The sequence below is a fragment of the Aythya fuligula genome, chromosome Z (assembly GCF_009819795.1).
Source record: "Aythya fuligula isolate bAytFul2 chromosome Z, bAytFul2.pri, whole genome shotgun sequence".
Classification (NCBI taxonomy): domain Eukaryota; kingdom Metazoa; phylum Chordata; class Aves; order Anseriformes; family Anatidae; genus Aythya; species Aythya fuligula.
Window position 1 is genome coordinate 25,179,046 of NC_045593.1, and position 24,228 is coordinate 25,203,273.

The 24,228-nt window shown below is 34.6% G+C and overlaps 1 protein-coding gene across 1 annotated transcript in view; it reads right to left on the reverse strand.

Moving 5' to 3' along the window:
• Positions 1–6,884: 6,884 nt before the first annotated feature.
• SCAMP1 (secretory carrier membrane protein 1) overlaps positions 6,885–24,228 on the reverse strand; it is a 38,889-nt gene continuing 21,545 nt past the window's right edge. The window contains exons 3-9 of the mRNA XM_032206398.1: positions 21,002–21,100; positions 20,621–20,732; positions 17,119–17,247; positions 12,412–12,571; positions 10,907–11,008; positions 9,228–9,345; positions 6,885–7,372 (exon numbers count right to left, since the gene is read on the reverse strand). Coding sequence (XP_032062289.1) covers positions 7,208–7,372; positions 9,228–9,345; positions 10,907–11,008; positions 12,412–12,571; positions 17,119–17,247; positions 20,621–20,732; positions 21,002–21,100 — 885 coding nt within the window. The 3' untranslated portion in view covers positions 6,885–7,207. The remainder of the gene's footprint in view (positions 7,373–9,227; positions 9,346–10,906; positions 11,009–12,411; positions 12,572–17,118; positions 17,248–20,620; positions 20,733–21,001; positions 21,101–24,228) is intronic.

The following is a 24,228-nucleotide window of genomic DNA, read 5'->3' on the forward strand; positions in this document are numbered from 1 at the left end:
AAAAACAGCTTTTCTGCTTGTTTCTGGTATGCTATCACCCTGGTGTGCAGCAGCATGATCAACTAACTTGCACAGATATTTATGTTTATTACATAGCACAGATAGAAGACAGGCTGGGAAGAAATACAGGAAAAAAAATAGAATTTCTTTTCTCAGGGTTCTGTTTTTCTAGCAAGTGATAAGGTGGTATATATTGCAGCTTTTCTCTGGATGAGTTTATCAGATGTAGGGTGCACTCATTAAATTTGACAGCTGTTTAAAGTTGTTCCCGAATGTCACCTCAGCAGCAGCTTTCAAAGATGTTTCCCCCAGCCAGCCCCATCACCACCCAAAAAAAAAACAAAAAAAGATTATTCAGCTTAAAGCTAAATAAATTTCATGAGGGGGACTGCGGAGTGTAACTGCTTGTTAAAGTATATGCACTGCATAGGATCTAGAAGACTTTGCTGTGGATTCTTTAAAACCTGTGTGCCAATTTCTTCAGTTTAATTTTTTTTGTGGTATTGAAGAATTCTTCAAACATCTGTGGTTTGATCAACTTTTTAAACTTATATTCTGTAAAGTGCCATACTTTTTTTTTTTTTTTTTTAATTGTAGCATATTTAAATATATATATATATACACAAATTTGTGTGAGATGTGCAATAACAGGAATGTCTTTTTTCATAGTTTTTGCTTTTAAACAAGATATTTGGAAAGGGACTTTCCCAGGGAAGAAGTGGCTGAAGTTTTGATGGTGTGGATAAACTAAGCATAGATTAATGCAATAGAATTTCAGAGTTTGAGGATGAATACAACAGTAACAGTAGCTTAAAGATTTAAGAAAAAAAAAAACCTTCCAGAGGGATCTAAAATAGATCTATGTAATACAGACAACTGAAATGTGAAACTGCAGCCATCTCTGGCAAAATACAATCTAAAAGCTGAAAACGCTCAGCAAGGTTTCTTCATGTGCTTTATTTATGCACTGCAAAAAACATTGCTACTGAGCTATTTACTGTTTGTCTATATCACCTTTGTATCTATTTTACTCAATAAAGTTCTCTGGAGTCTAAGTTCTTTTTTCATCCTGATCATTTCAATTTTGCATTGTTATCCCCCATCAGAGTGTCTCACTTGCCACTCATGGTCATAAATGAAGAGGAGTTAGTCTCCCTTGAAAGCTGTGGGCACTGGTGCCTACAACAAGGGAAGGACAGATCCCAACAAAAGCAGATCATGGCAGCAACATATACAGCACAGCCACTCTCTACAGGAAGAGATGCTGTGCCAATCCAGCTAGATGAGATTTTGAGCCATGGTTTATTTGTGGTACTGTTTTTTCTGGTTCTGAGTCACCACTATGTACATTTGTTAGCACGAATGATGTACCTGTGTTATTTTTTAATCTGAAATTCAATTAAAATGTGAGTTTTTCAAACTGTAACAAGAGTCTGACTATCTTAATTCAAACATATTAAGTATGCTTAACCAGAGCAAGTTTTTTTTATTTGTAGCTTTAATAGCATTTAAGAGCCCAGCCCAGTGATTTTATTAGTGTTTTAGGTTTCTAACTGACTTTAACCATTATTACCACCTACTGATCAAAAAATATGTGATTTGAAACTGTAGCTATGCATTATACAATACAGTTGCATTAAAGAGACTTTCTAATTAAATACGTCTGACGTTTTTCATTTCGCTACTAAGCACTTGTAGCTCCTTTCTCATGAAAAGAGGGGTAGAGAAAGTTATAAAACAAAAACTGCTTAATCACAGACCTTTAAATAGCATTTGATATGATGCATATTACTTTTCACCTGCAACTTGACAAACCCTAAAGAGAGGTTATATATTGCACTCTAAGCAAATTTATGGCAGAACCAGGGGAGTGGCTTTTGGTAGTTCAATGAAAAGTTGGGAAGTCTGTTTTCTCTGAAAGTTGTTAAGGCCAACTTCTATTGAATTTACATTGACATCAATTAGATTGAACTGAGCTTCTGACATTTTATGAACTTCCAAAAAGTAGTTCTTGATGAAAACTTGAAATATTTTCCTTATCTTTTAGAAACCTACAGTCCAGAAGAAAGAGGATAGGTGCTACTCAGTGAATCACTACTTCAGACGCCCTTATGGATTTCAAAGCAGGTGTATATATATACATGTACATACACAATGCATTCTACAAAACAAAACAAACAAACAAACAAAAAACTGTAGAAAGAAATTGCAATCTGCACTTTTTGTATAGCAAAAATCTCTTTTTTTTTTCAAAGTGATTAATTAATGTAAAGGGAAATGGGGAGTTCAATTCTTAAAATGTGTGAATTCCCATAGATTGCTGTGTTCTGGTAAATTGTTTCCTCAGTTCCAGATGCATTGAGAAAGTGAATATATATTATTAACCCAGAGACAGGTGTATAAAGACATTGTCCTGCTCCTATGATTCATTGAAAACTTGTTTTCAAAGTCTTTTTCTTTGATTTACAGTATCCACACAGAAGTGAAATTCTGAGAGAGTAGCAATCAGTGCACCCTAACCAGATTGAAGTACCACTCTGCTGCAGTAAGATCAGTAGTTATTTTGTTCCGAGAAAAGCTAGTAAGAAAAGTTCAATTGCATTATTCCAACTACTCTCAATTGATCCAACTACTTCTGTTTGGTTGCTTACCTTGGACAAAAAAAATCACCTCACTACCCAAAACAGGATATATATTTTTTCTCTTGAGTATCAAAAATGCATGCACAGAAAAGCCAACAGCCCTGTACTACAACATGGCAACATGTGCTTTGGCATGTGTGCGATGTCTACAGCTCAGACAATGCATGACTGGTCAGACACAGCTCTTTTTAAAAAAACAAAATGGACTGAGCTTTAGCCAGCATATTCTACACAGTTTTAAATGGACACATTTGTAAAACAGAAAAACTGAGTGAATGGTCACACGCAACTGGACTCTAAACCAGGTTGTACATTAGCCCTGTTCCAGGCACAATGCCTATTAATAACTCAACCTCCAACTTCAACATCAAAATCAGTCTCTGAAATTTCTCATCTTGCCAGCTGAAGGTTTCCTTCCTGAAACATGGGATACAAATGAGTAAAACCTGGTCTTCTCGATGCTTTCCACAGCAACTGCTTGTGCTGAAGTGTTGTCCTCGTATGACTACCTAGTCATCCAATGAAAGTAACTTTTTGGATAAGCCGTATATGCTTTCATTAAATAGCTAGACAATTAATTTCTTTTTTTTTTCCCGCACAAACCAATGTACAGTAGCATGATCCTAAAGTCATACCTCCCAGCAACACTTCCTTTTTTCCTCACTTGTGTGAGACGTGGTATCTAGTTTAAGCCTAGCATGAAGTTAAACTAGTATTCTGCTGCTGAGATAAGATATCTGAACTATTTCTTAATTTTTTACACTGATGAGAATAAAAGCTATTTGTAGGCATAAAATTAATTTGTATGGAAAAATACATTCAAAATGTACTACTTAGTTTGTAACTGAGTGAAACCTAACACTTACTTTTCTGATTATGTGATCCACTGTGCCTTCTTCATAATTTATAATTAGAATGGTCTAGGTGCATGACTTTTTTTTGTGTGTGACAGAAGTATCTTTCCATAAGTATCACTAAGTTATTTCTAAACACATTTCTCTGCTCTGTGCTGTTTGCTGTGTGTGCTTGCTTCCCCAACATAGAGCAAATTCATGAACAAATTCAAAAATTGTTCATTTAGTCTGCCACTCTCACCCTAGATCTGTAAATTACAAAGAAACGGATTAAGTTAACGAAGAACTTCACTACTACATGATATGTGCATGTAGTAGTACAGCACGGTGATCTAAATTATTTCATTTTGCCCTTCAAGGAAAACTGGGAAATAAATTCAGTACTATAGAGTGAGTGTTACAGCTAATATCATGTCAAAAAAATAGTGCCTCAGGAAGAAAGGAAAAAAAAACAACAAAACAAGACAGCAGTGACACAGAAGTGTCAATTCAATAGAAATTAGGAAAACAGACAGTACCAAACCAATGCTGTTTTCAGCAACTTCATTTTACTTTCAACAATGTTTTAGGATTCACTTAATAGCTGCAGAATTTCATTCAGTAATGACAGAACATGTTTAAATTTTAACTCTCTAACTTTACAGCACAAGTAAGCAGGCTGCAAGTATTTAAACGTTCTTCATATCTGAGTAAGCTAATTCTGATTATCTTACTGTATAATTTTGATAGTGGACATTTTACTTTCCTGTTTAAGCAGAATTACAGCATTTATATACAGAATTACAAAAAACAAGTGAGATTTTTACATAGATCAGCCGCCCTGTGTGTCATCCTGAACTTCAAATGAAAAAAACCTATTTCATTCAAAACTATACAGAGCAAAAATCCAGGAAAAAAAGTATTTTTTTTATTCTATGACACTGTGTTAATACAATAAATATACAAAACTTCTGAAGTACTCAGACATGCAACAGAGGGACAGAAGAAGTGTGTTTGTACAGAACCATGACATTCACCAGGATGGCAGAGCATTGTTAGTAATTTACAAAATATACAAACATCCCCAGATAAATAAAACCAACTCCTAAATTACCTATCAATGACTACTGACATTCCAGTGTTTAAACTTCATACTTTGTACTCAATTTGCCACAATACTACAAAATGACAACTGAAGTGGATGCCATACTCTGATAGTTAATAAGAGACTGTAAAATCTCATTTTAGTTAAGTAAAAAATATTTTAACAAACATCAGCCGTCTGTTGCCAAAGCTACACTCAAACTTTTCTGTCCCTTTTGGGCTGCAAAGTGTCAGAGACTTCTGGTTTAACAAATCATGTGTACGTGAATCCTGAATTTCACATATGAGGTTTAAATCTGTATTATTTAACCCATGACATTAGAAATCAGCATTCAGTATACTTTGAAAATTAAATCTGTTTTCTCAAAGAATGTTTAAATATTTGGGAAAAAAAATCTACCTGCCAAATTCAGGTTTTATTCTGAAAGTTGGTTTTTTTGTTTGTTTGTTTTTTTCCTCCATAATATATTATGCTAATGTACGCTATTATGCAATCTTAAACTTGAATTTAATTGCAAGGATGTTGTCCCTGGGATTCATACTCAAGAGCTATCCAAGAGAACTGTTTAAATTAAATTCAGAAGTAATCCATATTACAGTTCCTAGATAAAACACTCAAATTTAAAAAGATTTTGAAAAGAACAATCATGTACTGCTAGAAGTGTGGTACCTGTTCTCAAGAGAAAATGAATTATTTTGTCTAGAAAGCTTTTCATAACATCCCACGCAAATTTAAGTTCAATGCTAGAGTGTCTAGTAGTGTAAAATTTTAGAGCCCCTGTATAGTAAAAACTAACCAAACTGCTTTTAAGTTTGCAGAGAATATTTAGAAGAAAGTATATTTGTTAAAATGATCTTCAGCATAGGTGAAACTGCTACATTTATCCAAATTCAGGTTGGATTTAAATAAGTTAATAAAAGAAAGGAGGCTAATGCAGACTAATGGTAATACTGATCAAGGGATTGAGATAAGTTTGTGTTTTTTTAATGTTATTGTGTTATTATAAATACGCTGTAATGAAAAAGACTTAATCTGTGAAGGTCAGTCCATATTCAGAACATAGAGGGGCCTCGGAAGCTTACGACTGATTCTCACTAATCGTGATTCTTCTTAAGAGCTGAATTAATTTCAGCTACAGTGATATTTCACTAGTTTGTATGACTTGGTCCATCCTGTTTTCACTTTCTAAAAAAAAGTTAAAGAACAGCCCAAATACTATGCATAAGACTCACAAGTCAATCAAGGAATATCAGATAACCTTTGAAGGACAGAAACATTTATATTAAGACCTGATTGAACTCTAGAACATTGTGATGGTATGTAGCATGACTGACTGTTCAGTTCTACTGCACCAATTTAACCTCTTAGGCCTTCAGTTCAATGCGTTAACATTTGACTTTGTGAAAGATGTATATTTCTCACTTTTCCAACTCAAAATAGTTAGGAAGCTTTTATTTTCAGCTTAAATCAAATCACAGAGATGGCTGAGTTATGTTAAAATGAATTCAAGTATCTGTTAAATGCCATTGCTTCAAAAGCTTGATTTTAGACAATATTCCTGTTAGAAAATTAAATACTGTATATTTGGACTTTTGGACAAGCAGTAAACAGAGTGACTGACAAGGCTAGAGATTTAGTACCACTTTCAAACACAAATCTACTTAAAAAAAACAACCTCAAGCACAACAAAAATATCACTGCATGTAAAAGAAGGGAGTGAGGCAAAAAACTAGTGTTTGAAATGTCAATATTCATTTCTTTCCCAGCAAAATGATTACTCCAAGAAATGAATATTGAAATTAAAAATAGTAAATATGTAATCATTTAGGTCTGTGATTTAAACCATCAGTTAACTTCCTTAAACTGTACATTGCATTACACATCCTGTTACAAAGAATGTTTATGCACCATTGTCATTTCTCACAGGTAGAGAATACTCCATGAAAATAGATATAAACAAAACCTATAAACTGGTGCAGGTAAATTCTGGACCAAAACACTACTTAAACATGATTGAGTAACTTAACAGTATTCATGCAAGCTTACAGGTTTATATCAAAAAACTTATCTAAAAAAAAAAAAAAAAAAAAAAAAGAAAGAATTTACATTTACCCTACTTGTATTTGTACTCCAGCAGCAGCAGCTGAAATTGCAGAAGTATCAGCCAAACCTAACTTACTACGTCTCTCAGTCTACCCCACTTCTTACACTAGAAATAGGGAAAACAGTTATTACAAGCAAATATAATTGATACAAAGTGCTTTCCTGAAGTTTAAAAACAGAAGAGTGAACCACTAAAAAAACTCCAAATTCCTAATGTATTTATTTGAACATTAAATACTGCAATTAATTTTCAGGCCAATTGTTGAAATATTTGTCTCCCATAAGATACGGAAGGTTCTATGTTAGAGATAGCAACATATAACAGAAGGGCAAAGAACAATTATCTTTTTTAAAAATAAATAAATTTATAATAGAAGAAACCAAACATTTCCCATTTTACCCATGCACAGCTGAAGAAGAGACAAACATGCTGTGTGTATTTTGTTCTAGGCTTTTAGGGAATATAATAAGTGACCGGAATATAAAGAACAATCAAAGAGAACCGTAATGACTTCTGCATTTCTCTACATTCGGTTACCCTTGAACGCGTTCTGAGCTGCACTGGTTGCTGCTGTTGATGCGGCGTTGGCTGCAGCAGTTTGTACAGTTTTGTTGGACATCACTCCTGTTGCAAACTCTTGCTGTGCTTTCTCGAAACTAGCGCCAGTTGTGCGGTAGAGACCATGCACCTAGGGAGGTGTGAAAGCAGTGAATAAGGTGTGCCGACCCTTCCATTTCTTAGTAAAATTAACAGCAAAGTCTCAAACACAAAGCAGAGGTCTGTGGTGGAGAAATCTGGCTTGTTTGTGTTTGGGAAGGTCAAAACGAATTAACAGAATTCTTTTCCACAAGTCCTACAAATTTTCATTGCTTTGCTGCATGCACAGCAGCAGCAATAGCAGCTGTAGCAATACTTGTAGCTTTTTGCTGTTTCACCGGAATCTCATAGGTCTTTACTACATGTACAGTATCTACTGTCTGAAACAACGTATTTAATATGCAAACAGACTGCAGCCTTAGTATTACACAGGGACCATAGCTTGCAGAAGCATCTTCTGTCTCAATTTGTCTACAGCTTGGCCAACTCATTGAGTTAGAGTTAGTAAGTGCTCAGGTTAAGAGAAACAGCAGGACACAAAATCAAAAAAGTTTTTTTGAATCCATTGTGTCAATAACACCCTCAAATATTTTTCTACATAATTTTTTAGAAACATTTTAATTTATCTGATTTACATGTTTACAAGAACCTAGTAAGCTAAACTCTTAGTGAATATAGTATAAAACATGCTAATAATGCTGATACCTGTCTGCTAAACTAATGTGATGATCAATAGCTCTGCAAAATAAGCATGGATATTGAACAATATATGGCTTACAAAGCCTTCAAACAATACACAGCTATAGTACAACAAAAAATCAAATCCCTAGTAACTTCCAATTACTTGAGCATTAAAACTAAAAAAAAAAAAAAAAAAAAAAAAAAAAAGAATTAAAAATTCATAGCTAATCAATTCCTTAACTAGCTGACAAAATGAATTGTCAAAAAACTTTTTCATCCCTGTGAAGCAGTCGAATTAAGGTTGCAACTTTTTCGTTAGAAATGAAACAATTTCCATGCCACATCTGAGTATGCAGGGTTTTTTAAATAATCCAGACGCATGTGGTAGAAAGAGTGTTAAAAAAAAAAAAAGTTCTACATTCTTGTTTCTTTCTTTCTCCTATCCCTGGATATTTATGCAGAAAACAAATAAGGAGAAGGGAAATCTACAGTTTATGCTTATAATTTCTAGCTTACTGTATATAGGACAGAAGAGCCTGGGTATGTGAAAACTTTTAATCATAATTGTGAGGTAGATAGAATTATTAGAATTGCTAGCACATCATATGCAGAATTCTCAATTTAATCAAAGCAACATCAAAAACCTATTAGCAGGGTTATTATCTAAATGTGGACCTTCTGGATGGGAATTCACAAAAAAGAACCACGGGAAAAACACACCTTTGAGGTTTTATTCAATGTAATCATTAACTGTCAACATGTTAAAATCAATTTCAGGAGAAAAATAAAAATGCTTTTCTGAGGTTCAAGGCATCTCTATCTTTTATTGATTTTAATCAATGATTAAAATAGAACAATGGCAATGATTCTAACATCCAAAATTTAGCAGTCATTTCAGTCACACTGTATTTCACTCAGACTGATGAATTAACTACCACAGATTTGAAAATTGCAACCTCATATCTACAGCTACAACCTTAGTGAATTCACTTATCCCACTCACTGTGGGCTTACCTTCCCAACTTACTTGAACTTACTCTTCCCCATCTCAGTTTGCAGAAAATAACTGCATTGTAAGAACAGCTGAATTTAACTTGAATAACAGCTCAAGAAAAAAAAAAATACTATAGAAGCACAAATGTTAATATGTAAGGCAGACCCTAAGAACATCATGTCATACCCATTACTTTGAGCGTAGCTCTCCCAAGCAGGGAAACAAAATCTATACCAAACATAGAAAGAGAAGAGTGGAATAAGTAACTTACCTTTTTAAACATAACTAATGAGATCACAGCAGATGCTGTGAAAAGTGCAGCTATGATTATCATCATAATGCCAACTGGAATACTTTTATTAAGACCAGTAAGAGACGAAATCCATCCACTGAAGAAAGGAGAAAAGAAAAACTTTACTTTGCACAGCATAGGAGCCACTTAACAACAGGTATCCAAATCAAAGGGAAGCTTTATAACCTCCTGGTCCCAATCAACTTCCAACATTTTTGAAGAAAAAGTCAGGAAAACTGTGATGGTTTGTTGATTGGGATTATTGTTATAATTTTTTGAAACTGGAAAGGAGAGCATCAGATTAACCTGCTACAAGATCGCTGTATCTTTGACATCTCTCAATTTTTTGGAAACTGAAACACCACTGAAGTACAGTATCAAATTTGAAACCACAAAAACAGGTTGTCTTATGGAAAATAAAACATCAAGACAGGAAAGATTCTTCCAATGAAAAGAGCAAAAATATTCTGTAAACCCAAAGACCTTAAAAATTTCCTCTGTCTGCTTCAAATTGCTTTGATATATCTGATGTCTAACTGGACTTCACCACAAATATCCAAAATTCAAACTGAATTTAAACAAAATTCTAACGTCTTCTGATGATCTGGATACTTTTCACAACCATATGCCAAGTATTGTTAAAAGCATATTCCACATATGTGGCAAGTTGTCCCTCTAAAATTACTTTTTTCCCCCCCCCATGTCAATCAAGGTCTCAATTAAAAAGGAAAACACTGGATTTGAGAGCAAAAATTGTGAAAAGGGGTTTTTCCTTATACTCTTGTTCTAAAACAATATTATTTTGTTTGCTGTACAAATGTTTGGAAGTTTGCAGCAAAATGTCACTGATACAGAGAAAGGTCATTACCCAGATCCAGTACTGCCAGCCAGTCATAGTTCTCCATATCATATCATCTGGCTACTGTAACCATGCTTTTAGTTAATTCTATTTTGTTTGGTTATTTTTTTTTTTCCTCCAAGAACAGTATGATTCCTAACAGCTTTTCCATGTAAAATCTAAATATTACACCCTGAAGCTTAAAATAAAAGTTATATATATATATAAAAGCTTCAGGTAAATGCTATACACTTATAAGCAGCAATAAAGAAAAATGAACAATTCTGAGCTGATTCATACAAACAAGCTTTTCAAATGGTATCTAAGATAGAGCACCATATTCACTCGAATACAATGTTAACCCATTCTTCAAATTTTAGCTGAAAATTTCATTAGCAAGTAGGAAGTATATTAATATAATTACAAATAACTGAATATACAAAACAGCATGTAAATGACTATTATATTATGTCTAAATTACTCTAATTTTTCTCTAAATTTTCCTTTTTTTTAATCCTAAAAATAGATCACATGACATCTCTACACTCCACTAAAACAGAGGAGATAAAAGCGTAGTCCTGGGTGGCTTACATTGTACAATAAAATTTTGAGAAGCCACATAACAGCAGTACTTCACACATATTCACCATTTTTCCCTAATTAAGAGCACTTTAAAAATGCCTTTTTGGGTGCTAAAATTAAAAATTTCAGTGAAAACAAAAAAATATATACGTATTTTGAAAAAACACATTGCAGTTGCTGTATGAAATTTGTGTTTTCTGTAGTCTTGTATATTGTCTGTCAGACAAACAATACTTACCAGTTTCCCCATCTTTGAAATCCTGCAGCTTGAAGTACATGTACAGCAAACTGACAGATATATACAAAGAAGAACACAAAGAATCTGAACGAACTGTCACTCCTGAAAGAGGGCAAAAAAAAAAAAAAAAAGATTACAAGTAGCCAGGAACAGAATGACTTAACAAATGCTACAGTGAATGAAGAATAGAAGTGTACCCCACTTTCAGACTGAAATTTACAGCACTAGCACTATGGGAAGAAAATCTTTTACTTGCAAAAGGAAATAAAATCTAATATGGAATTCCTGAAACACAATGGAGATCACAATACTAAAGCAGCTGCTGTTTGAAAGCAAAATATACAAAATACGCTTGCTATTTCAATTACTTAAGTGCCAACTTGAAAGACTAAAAGTGTTAAAAGCCTGTCAAAAACAGAAATACAAACAAACAGGGAAAACCTCACAGAACTCAAAAACTAATGATCACATGATCTGCATCCTACCAAAGTCCTAAAGAACGTACAAATCACTAGTTTAGTAACTGATTTAGGAACCAGATTTTGCTATTGGTAACATTTCTCGTGGAAGGGAATTTATTTTCATTTCAATTTACTCAACCAGTTCAGTTCAATAATTATCTCATTTTCTGCTGAGCAACTGAAACAAAGTTGAAAATGCAAGTAGTAGATTTCCTTTTCCAACGAAACAATATTCACTAAGGCAGGCTATGGATTCACAAAACCTAAAATTCTGAAAAGTAATGTATCATTCTGAATTCCTCCAGCAAATCAGGAATAATAAATATTTATAAAAATCAAGACAAACCAGAAAAGCCTGCTAAGAGAGAGATATCAGATTTATAACCTGTTAATGAGAACTATCACTTGAAATATTCTCTGTATTTTCAGTTGATCACAGTTCTCACCCACATTGCTCACCTTGTTTTTAAGCCTTAAGGATAAGAATTGTATCATATATGGATATAAGAGTCATATAGTCATAACCATGTAAGTATCAAATCATATAGTTTAACTTCCATTTGCACAAGCTAATATGAAAATAATATGAAAAAAAATACAAGTATGCCAAATACATACTGCTAAAAACTGAAAAGAAAAATTGAATTTGATTATTGTATACTCGCTCTACTCAAGAATCTAGGTCTATGGCAATTGCAGACATTGCAGTTCACTTAACACAAACATTTTTAAACAGAGTTTTATGAATTTAATTCAGGAAGCCAAAAATTTAAGATACCCTTAACTATCAGCCTGCTCAGATTCTTTGTGCAAAGGGATAGGAATATAATGTGAGTTTTCCTTAAAATTGTTACCAGCCCCCAATAAAGTTAATTTCCTACAAATACTATGTTAATGGTAAAAACTGTCAATGCTTTAAAGAATATTCTATGATAGTTCTAAATAATCGCTGTCTTAATAATTAAAGAATTCTGGAATGTTAATGCATTTCAACAAGTGTAATATATATTTTTAACATATCCTAAGTCAAAGTAAACTTGTTACCTGAAGGCTCCATAAAGTGGTCTGTACCAGCAGACAAAAGAACAAGGTGTAAAAAGCAAGAACCATAGGATACTCAATCCAAAATCAACTCCTCGTGTAGCATCAACGTAAAACCAGGCCAAACATCCAAAGATATTAAGAAACAGTGTCACTGTATGGACTGTAGAAGAAGAAAAAAAAAAGCAATAAAATAAGTCTTAATTAAATTATGTTAATATAAGAAATTATTATAACTGTTATAGTAACACATGAACAGAGCATTTTTAAATACAATACAAACATGCTGACAATAATTAATATCCTTTCTCTGCAATAAGCTTGTTTATATACAGTCTTCTGGCTTTCCACGCCAATATTCCCAAGTGAAAATAATGAACAATAAAAATCAATTATTATCAGGTATATGGTGAAGAAAAAACTGTCATAAAAATTAATTTTCAATATTAAAAGGATGAAAAAAGACCTTTCCACTGCTGCAGTAATTGAGACTTCCACAGTAGCTACTAGATACAGATATTTGCACTTTTTAAATATGCTGTTTGTTTACTTTCTCTATAAATGCAGGCTATCAATTTTAATATTACCATATGAATCTACTGTATTATTAAGTTTAAGAGAAAAGCTTATAAATGATATAAATTCAAACAAAATTTAGCGCTGTACATGCTCTAATTTGAAAGGAACTTAAAAAAAAAAATCTTTTATCCAAACACTGTGTCTTACATGTAGTAAAGCAAAAAAACCTACTTAGTAAATATATTTATCAGTAAAACAAAATCATGGTACAGCTTAATGATCTAATTTCAATTAAAGTAAATGCACCGGCCTTACGACTTTACATACTTCACTCTTGGAACAACAACAAAAAAAGATACAGCAGTAGTGTGAAAGACTACAACTACTACTTTCATGCTATCTGGCACAGAAGTTAGTTCTGCCAGACAGCTAAAAGATAAAAATGAACTTGTCTCTTTTTAGCAATACCCAATGATTCAGGAGTGATTCTGCTATTTCAGAGGATGGTTTCTGTCCTTGTACATTTGGATGAAGTATAATATTTATAAGAAGAATGCACAAGCAGTTCCTTTAAGCACTAATTATTTAAGGCCAGAGAAACATTTTAATCATTCCACTGGAAGGTAAGGTTAACAGAACTGGCATGTTTATAAAGAATCTGAAAAAAAGGCTATTCAAAGAACACTGGTTCCATCTTAACTAGTGCTTAAATAAGCACTGAATCAACTTAGTTTAAAAAAATGTTTAATCAAAATGCACACATCATTGCATGTAGGCTGAAGGAACTCAAAATAGTTTCCTTCAGACAAATTTACATATTTTCCACTAAGAGTGACCAGAAGCAGAAAACTTTATAGTTTTATATAAAGAGCACTCAAAGCATTTGCACATCTTAACACTGTTCCAAGTGACAATAACTTCACTGAACATACAAGTGTTCAGAAAAATAAAGCCATTTCCTTGTCTAGCTGTGGACAAGCATTTTTTCCCCCCTCTCCTTTGAGAAAAATGCATGTGTTTGGTTGTTCCCCCCCCGATCTCCCAAGGAACCAGCTGCACTGCCAGCCTACAACAGAATGCCTCACATGGAATGGGATGCCTAAGGAGAAGCACCACAAGACAACAACCTTGAACCATATCAGAGACGCTTAAAATGTAGATTTTTTTATTTTTTTTTTTTTTTGGAAATGAGGGGAAAGAAATCCCTCACGTGTGGGCAAAGTACAGGAAAAGATAGATTCTAAAACAGACTTATGTCAACACAAACATAATTCACTATTCACTTTGGAAATTCACCCTGAGAGAAGTATAGAAAAAAAGAATGTCTCTTGACACACAGCCCACTAGCCAGCCAACACACCTCATGATTGTTCATTTTAAATGAGCTGATGACAAAAACAGCCACCACATGCCACTAACAAAAAACCCCATGAGCAGAAAATAACAATCTATTGCACAATAGGCAAGAATTGTAACAGGATGCAGGAACATGAGCGCATACTAACAAAAATGTGAACTTCTATTTTTTCCCTCTACACAGTATATTAAGCCTTCAAGTAAAATACTGGACACAGTTCACAATGTCCAATTCTGGATGCCGCACAATAAAAATGCCATAAGAATAAGGAATGGACTAAATACCAAATCTATCAGGCAGCAAAAAAAGAATTAGAACTCTAGAAAACATGACTTACAAAGAAAGGTTGATTGAACTATGCTAATTTACTCAAGAGAAAATAACTAAGGGGAGTAAATGTGTGCCTCATAACAACAGCAGATAGAACAAGTAAAATTTCCACCAAGACTGGAAAGAGTCTTTGAAGTGTCCATCCTTGGAGGTTCTCAGGAAATGGCAAGACAAACATCACCACAGACAGACGTATATACTATTGATTGTATCCTCATACACAAGAATAGATGAGCCAAGAGTCTTCTAATGGAAAAACATATATATAAAAGTTGACCCCTTAGGCTATATTTCCACGATCATCTGTAGTTTAGGTCATTTGTCTTTGAAAACCTGCGAAGGTCTTATTCATTGAAAAGGGAAGTGTTCACAAACTACAAAAAGTAACAAACCCAAATGCCACAAAAGTTTTCTATGAGATTAAAGACCTCTTCAGGTCTTTGTAACTTCAAATAAGAAATATTCTTTGAAAATCAGTTCTGTTCTTTTAGCACATGATATTGGGCTGTGGGGAGAGCAACTAGAAAACACAGGCTTTTGAGCCAAAAACTCTTTGGTGTGAGATAATAATCAAGAGCCATGAGATACTACATTTGTAACAGCATACAAAGATCTGAAAACTGCCCAGTACCACAGAGACAGGAAAACTGCCACTCTAACAGCAAGCTTACTACAAACGTAGCAAAACCAAGACAGCAGAGAAAAGCTCCATTGTCAGCTGACAGAAGCCATTACTATTTAACTGCTGTAGTTCAATAACATGTGGGGGCACTCAGGAAAAAAAATGGATCTCCCCACTGAGAAAAACAACTGCAAAGAGAAAACCACATCAAAGAATCAGATAACTCTGACTTTTTAATACAAGCAGAGAAAAGATGGATGAATTCACAGGAATAAGAATACAAGCAGCTTTTTATTCTCATGATATAAAGTACATATAGATCTGAAACAGGTTAAAAAGTTTCTTCAGATACTTAATGTCCAAGAATAAAGATATTAAGATTGCTACTAACCAAGCCAATACAGACATACAAGAAATAGAAAGGTATGTTTTTAGGGCTGCTAAAAAGGGACAGGAAAACTAACCTGCTTTACAAAGTGTGGAGCAGCCAGTACTAGATTTATCCAAATGTGATTATCTTCACAGACCCCTATGCCTTACAAGTCTTTGAATATTCTGAAAGAGGAAGCATGATAGGAAGTACAGCAGCAAGCAGAAACCAGTTGGTTTTGCTATGGTAATGAGTGCCTCCACTGGGGAAGCACAGCCACCCTAATGAAGTATGAGCCAAACCATGTAGATATATTCCTGGGAAAGAAGAGTCACAGGGATTGATTTAACAGCCAGTCCTAAGGCATGGAGCTCTGTACTCAACCATTTCTTTTTAGCCTGAATTAGATTTTGTATTTCTCTTCCTTTATTGTGCCCCTTCCTGAGTAGTCCCTAAGTCAGAGAGTCCCTAAGTCAGAGATCTGAAGAAAGAGAAGAGCATGAGGACTTGGTTAAAATCTTAGTCTACCTAGAATAAAAACGGTCAGTTTGAGAGTGGAAGTCAGCATTTTCAAATATTATTACATCACTGCTTCCATTACGTACTGCTGTAAGAAGTGGAAAGTAATAATTATTAATAATTACGTAATCATGTTATAATTAATACTGTTAATAATAATCAATGTAAATTAGGTATTAATATTCCAGTTCTCACTGCCCAACTCAATTTGTGCTTGAAACATATGGCACTTCTAAAACTCCTGCAAGTGGACACAGTTAGTACCTTAACATATTGGAGTCCTTAATGTGAGACTTGACATAAAGCCTAAATGCCCATCAGATTTAGGAGTACTAATCTCACATTCTACAACGGTCTTAGTTACTTATTTAAAGATTAATGAACCAGCAATGAATATTGCAAGATGAAGTGGAATTGACTTGACTGTATGCTCACTGCTCATTTGTGTTTTAAGTACATGCTTCAATCACAATCATGGGACTACCAGATTAACAGGTAAAGTTATGCATGTTTCCTAAATCTGGAGCCCTGAAAAAAAATACAGAAAAATTCTGAATTCTACATCCCCTTATTATAATAAAAAATATACTAATTGCACCAGAGCACCAAAATCTTTGAAATTTCCTCAGTCTGAGAGTACTTGTTAGGCTCTTACCACACTGGACAAGACAGGCAAAACAAATGTTTTTCATTTGCAAATGTTCATGTGCAAATTTGATTCATTCAGCATTTCTCCAACCACAGCACAGCACCTGAATGAGAGCAAAATTAACTCCACGAAGATTCTTCTGGGCATGTTTGGTGCAGTAAGGATAGCTGTAACATGGACCGATTCTTCAGCTAATTTACTTACACTGCTTTTTCTTAAATAAACTAAAGTGCTATTAAGATCATATTGTAAAAATATATCTCATTACAGAGGCAGCAAAACCCAAAGTAACCCAAATTCATGTTTGAATTGGCAATTTGTTTGCTATTTAAAAAAATACTTACACATCCACAAATAGTACATAATCTTTACTGTCTTCTGGAATTCTACAGGGATGTCTACAGAAAAGTCCTGGTAGAAACATGGACCCACTGGAAAATTCTCAGGAAGAGGTGGCCAGTTATTTTTTCTACCTGCAAATCAGAAAAAAAAAAAAAAGAGCCTTATAAAACAGCATTTATTTCTGTATACTAGAAAGTGATACACGTTGCACTTGTTCAAATTGTTTTATGCACAAGTGTTCCACAAGCATATATACAGCTTGAGCTAGCAGAACTCAAAGAGTTTTATCAGCAGTCCTCACACAAACTTCAGAAATAAAATATGATAAAATGCAGACACATTAAGGAAAGTATCGTTGTAAAGCACTAAGCAGGTATCTGATCATTTCTATAAAGTAATAAGAAAAGAGAAACCTTAAGAAAACACGCAGATTTGGGCAGAAAAACAATTTTTCAGAGTTATTTGACTTTTAAATGCACATTTTCCTAAGTCCCACCATACACACTCACTCTGTTGAACACAGAGACTAGGGAACAAATGACATTCTTCTCAGAATCCTGATATTTCTAACACTGGTATCTTTCTAACACTTTTAGCTACTTCCCAGTATAGTTTACAGATAAAGCTTTGCTTCAAAGCCTGTAAACACAAAGAAAGGCAGCTATTTAAATGTTCCTGACTACAGTACAGTATATCCTACAGCACCAATATGTATGGCTATAAAGTTTTCAGACCGAGTAAGGACACAAGAAAAGACAACACAGTATCAGACAGCACACTGATCTACTCACAGGCTAGGGTGAGTAGATACGTTCTACCATACACAGACTCAGATTCAGGTGAGGTAACTGTTAACAAAGCACTTCAAATACTGGATTCAATAGATACATTAATCACTATATTCCAAAACTAAACTAAAGACTAACAGGGGCCCTAAGGGTCCTAAAGGACCCTTTACTACTTGAAATTGTGACATGGTTTTGCTTGGAATTTCTATTTTAACCATAGCTTTCCTAGCAGTTTGCCTACTAAAAAAAAAAAAAATACAGAAAACTTGCAAATCTTACATATTTGTATTATTGAATTATTTTCTCCTCTCACTCAAGACAAGATGAAGCTGACAGTTCTGTCCAAAAAGGTCCAAAACAGTGAGTACCCATTGAGTTTACTGTCTCTTCCACTGAAGATTTTATACCTAGATTTAGATACCTAGACCTATACCTATACCAAGAGCTGAGAATTTTCAGAGGAAGCCTATGAAAGGTAATCAATTAATAAGCCCATCCACATTAAAAACTACTCTGCAGTTTATTGTATGAAAGATATTTGATAACAATTCAGATCTTTTTCTGCAATTTATAGTTACTTCTGTCAGGACTAAAAGTTTCAAGACAGAGTCATAGAAAAGTTCAGATACATTATATAATTTGAGTTACTAAGAACAGCATTTAATGTTCTTTTCCAACCCAGTGGCAAAGGTTTCAAAAATTTCAACAAAGACTGAGAGACAGCTTGATGAGATGGCTTGATACTTTAGGTATTACTATCTTTAGATACTCATTTTCCAAGATAAGCGCGAAGATCCAGCTCAGAGTTATTTCCTTTAACACGTTACTGCCTCAAGGCCTACTAGCAAAACTTCATTGACCTGCCTACAGTATAAATGCAGACACCTACAAATTAGCTTCATGCAGAGAAATGGATTTTTCAGATATGCAAATGAACTAGCTGAAATAGGAAGCAGTACATTTTAACCAGCTTACGTACAATGCTGCACAGGCATAGAGTTGAGCAGACCTACCAGCTTTAAGCTTTAATAAAGCTTAATAAACTTTAATAAGCTTTAATAAACTGCAGTTGATTGTACGTGAAGATGGTGTCCTACATGTTGGAGTTGGACTCAATGATCCTCGTGGGTCCCTTTCAACTTGGAATATTCTACAATTCTATACGCAGCCACCATTCAAAATTGAATGGAAATATAGTACTGCTGCAAAAGACCCTGCCCTGCAATCCTCTACAGTGCTTCCTCTACACCTCTACAGTGTTTCCAAAGGAGTTTCAATGAGTGTGAAAAAGAAATAAACTATCAAAAGGAAAAGAGTATTCTTCTCTTCAGTCATGACATACAATTGCTGATTTCCACCAATTTTTACACAATCATTTAGTAAAAACGTAACACGCTCTTTAAAGTTTTAAGAGATCTCTCATTTCTGTTCAGCCTTACTAAAGAATCCTTTAGATTCTTCACACGTTCTTCAAGAACTTTGATGTTAACAGCTGGAACCTAGTAACACAGTAAATACCATTTAAAGTAAAAATACCATTCTGAAACATGGACAGGGTATTATATTGCCTAAGATACAGATGAAAGGAACAAAACTGTTACTAAAGCCTGGAACAGATAAGTAATCAATCCAGACCATCAGTGCAAGTTACTGATATGAGGTGAAGGGCAATATACGAAGAAGGAAATGAAAAAAATTGCCAAGAAATCATTATGTTGGAGGAAAGGTGCAGAGATTTAATGAAAATATTGAAAAGCATAAATACTGAGAAAATTAAAAATGGTTTAATAAAGGGACTGTAATTCTGCTCCTAAGAACAGCAGTTCCCCGTTCCCAGACCCTAGCATGTGACATGGCAGTAATTCAAATTCTCAGGGAATTTTCTAAACAATTAGAAATTCTACCACTGTATGTTCAATTTCAAAAGGAGAAAAGAAAAAAAACACCAGGAAATGATGTTGAAATACAATGGTCAGAATTCTAGATACAACTGAAAAGACCACGCAAAGTCAACCTTGCACACAGTATTTTTAAGTCTTTTTCTACTTTCATTCTGAAGTTCTTCCTTTTCAAAGGGAATATTCACATAATATGCTCTTCCAGCATAGTATCTTCAGCTAAGAGTAAGTATATCTTCTCATTTGTGAAAGTGCAGTATAAAAACTGTTTGTACTAAACAGCACAGTTACAATTTGTAGTAGAATGAGATGATGATCTTGATTATGGGTTCTAAGTGTCATACCAGAAATTAATAACACTCTTTTTGCTATTTGCATGGAATATTATGTCTGTAACATAGCAAAAGTTAAGTAAACATTACAAAAAAATCAAAGTTCTTCAACAGCTATACATAATGACAGAAGACAAACTGGAGACATGCTACTTAAGAAATTATTTTACTTTTTCCTCAAAATGCTCCACTTCTAGTCAGAGTTACCTAGATATTGCCTTAAAATAAAAATAACTGGTAGGAGAGAGTAACATGTAACAAAGGCCACATTTAAAACTGTTGCTGTAAAAATCTGCACAGGACAAGCCAGACTGCATGCACTGCTTTTTATTGACTACATGCACTGTTCCAAATGAGATAAATTTTCTCTTCCTTAAGAGATTATAAAAAAGCATTGTTAAACAGAACAAAAAGTAACTGTAAAACAAAAACAGTTTCTAAGAACTTAAATTCTGCAAGTTAAAAAAGTATTTTTTTCATGCATACCCCCCTGCTGGTTGAGACTCTGCATTTCCCTTTCCCTCCGATCCAGTTCAGCCGCTTTTCTTTCCAGTTCTTCTTGACGCTTTAGCAGTTCTGCCTGGGCCAAGGCATGCTCCTGAATAAAACAGGCATTGTTAAGTATTGATAAAAAAAAACACAAACAACAACTCTAAATATTCCACATCCATCTCATATAATTAAGAATTTCCATTTCTAGATGAAGACCAACTTGGTACTGCATGAAAACATTAAATAACTTAAAAGCAGTATTAATTTCTATAAATCAGTAGGAAGCAAGGCTTATTTATAAAAGACGTTCTTCCAGAAGGACATTTATATAACTATAATTAAATGGAATCCAGTACCTGGAAGTTATAGACAAACCTTTGCAATTTGCGTGTAAGCAGGTGGCTCTTCTGTTGGTTTCATTATTGCTGGCTGAGTACTGGGTACATTAGGCATTTTCACATTTCCTGGAGGAGCCTAAGAAAACAAGAGATAATTATAGGGAAACAGTCTCCTATTATAATAAACATGTTTTCATTAAGTCTGTAAGAACTGATCTAGTTGTTTTAAAGGACGTGTTACTGATAAACTGAAATCTGATGTGCTACCTGTGATATTTATAACTTTAGGTAAAAGAAGGTAATATTCCATGGTGCAGCATTCTGCTTAGCTGTTTTTTGCATGGCACTGCTTGCCATAAACACACATTGAATACCATATTCAGTTTTCAAATTCAGAACTCGTAATCTATTGCTTAACTATTCCACCAGTAGTTACTGTAGTATCTAGTTTCAAGTACCTGTGCCAATTTGGTCTCTGGTCATTACCAGAGCAGCTTACAATAAAAAAAAATAAAAATAATTAAAAAAAAAAAAACAGCTTACAATAAAGTTTTTGAGGGTCTTTTTTGTTTGTTTCTTGTCCTGCTTAATCCTGTTTGTCGTCTCCTCCAATTTTCTCTACATCAGGTAGATCAAGTGTCATCATCTTCAAACATAAGGTACTTACAAACCCTGCTCCAGAAAAGCATTATTTAACCAACAAGCAGATGCTTGCTAGACTAAGAAGCATGACTGCCTACAGTCTCCAGTAAGGAGCCCATCAACCTTTCACAGATACATGTAATAATGTTTAAAAGTGAACGGGCAGACCAGAAAATATTTGAATATTCAAAGATATTTATTCAAAGATATTTACCCTTTAACGAGACTTTGTCAAAACAGCCTGAAATGCTGCTAATGACTGGAACATGTATATATGCTTATAAATAGAGGAACCAATTGTAACACTCATTAAAGATACATAATTAAAGACACCAGTCAACAACATACATACCACATTAATATGAGGAACCTATTACATTGAATATTCTTCAGATTCAGATTTCTGCATTTGCTAGGCTTCACTATATGCCATCATCTATACAGTGCTTGACTTGCTGCAGTCATGACCATGCATGCAGCTGCTTGACTGCACATAGTAATGACTGTGAAAAAAAACAACCTCCCATCCCTATGTAAGAGCATGTGCTTCATGGAGGAAATGAGACTGAAACAGTAGCTTGGAGCTGGGGCTGTGAATTCTGGAATTCTAAGAAAGTCAAGAGAGGCTGTGGGACAACAGTTGTTTGGGGATGTTATAAAAGCTACCACCTCAGCAGACTCTTGAGACTGGGGATGGAGACTAGGGACTCCTCTGGGACTCTCCCTCCTCCTGGGGACGTTTCCTACTGCTGGAGCCCAGCCCTGTGCACCTTAACACCCTGAAGGCTCTCCGTCCCAGGCTGATAAATGCAGCTACTGCTTTTCTGTTTCCATGTCTGGATCATAGCTAGGTTAAATACATATCCTCGTGTCCACAGAAGGATGCTAACACTGCCAGCTACACGAGCTGCCACAGGCAGGGCACTGCCAGAACTCACATAAAACACTGGTACATGCAGTTGCGTGCCATCCCTCCTCTCTCAGACAGACCACTACTACTTACAGTATGACCACAGACAGATACTGGTACCTAACCCACTCTAGACTCTCCAGCTGCTGGTATGCAGCATGCACAGATGGGGTAGAGTGAAATTACACAGAAAAATAGTTAAGAAAGGATTTAACAGAAGCTGCGGTGATGAGATGCATGGCTCTGTCAGACAAGTGTATTGACAGACTGCCCCCATCTGCTAAGAATTCAAGAGGGAAAAAAAAGCACAAATTCTCTTCTCATGTGGAATCTAAATGGCTACACACTCTCCTAGGTAGTTATTTTTGAGCCACAGAAAGTACAACTACACCATTCAACCACTTCATTCACAGCATTTTAAACTCATCTTTCCCTAAGTCTTCCTACCAAACTGAAGAACCCATTTTTATACCTCCAATCAAAGCTAAAAAGCAGTGAAAAAAGCCCCACAGCTGCTTAAGATGAAACAAACAGAAGTTTGCCCTGGAAAATCATCATTCAGCTGTAGAAAAGGAAACATGGTTGTGCAGTTCCAGACTTTCCTAGAAGCAAGAAGTCCTTAAAGTAAAGAAGGTACATCTTCAAGCTCTAGCACGGTACTGCGTATCTGGAGAACTGCACGGACTTAAGTAAAAGTCCCACTAGCAAACAAATTTATTATTACACTGACAAAAGTAGTAATTAAAGGGTACAGGAAAGCAAAAAAGGAAAAACGTTGTTTATCATAAAATTTTTCCAGAAAACAGTTAACTTCTTCATTAATCCACAAATAATTTATTAATTTATTTCATCTTCCAAATATATTTCCTAATATTCAACAATCACTAGTAAAAGAGCAGATTAGTAAAATGCACACATGACTGTGAGAAAAAATCTCAATATTTTTTTTCAGACAGGGTCTTCTGTGAAGATATTTTATTCATGATTACAAAGGCAGGAGTCCTGCAAGCAGGAGCACCCCACAGAAGTACATCATAACCTTATATTCCCTATTACCCAACATTTGATTCTTCCTGTTGCCTCACTGGCTGAGTACTACAGGTTCACAAACTACCCGATGCTTATTGCTATACCATGTATGTACTATTTTATTTGACCAACCTTTAATTTCTCCTTTTCCTTTTTTCTTCTTCTTCTTCTCTCGTGGCTAGAGGGCCTGTGATTTTTGTTTTTACTGATTTCGCGCTGCTTGTCCTGTTTTTCATAGCTGTCCTCCTCATTTTGGGACAGTGGGACCTTCCTCTTGCCTGCTTAATATACTCCCAAATGGTATGCTACCGTCAAGCCTGCACAATCACTTTTGAATATGCAAGGTTAGCGGACTTTTCCACTGCAAAGCACCTTCTATTACAAAAACACGACTTTATTTCTTGCAGGACAAACAAGCAAGAAGCAGAGAGAATAGAGAATAGGCACAGTAAGCCTTAATACAAACAGGGTCCTCAAAAGAGTGTCGTTTCATAAATTCAATTAAAACATAAAGTCAGAGAAACAATCACTTATTAGTGAATTACTGTTTTGTTTAAAGCAGCAAACTAGAAAGTTCTTTATACAGTTATTAAAAAGGCACTATAAAATTCCACAAATTCATTTTACATTAATTTACAATAGTAATTAGTGCATGCCTATACTTATTCTCTATCTCTGAAGTG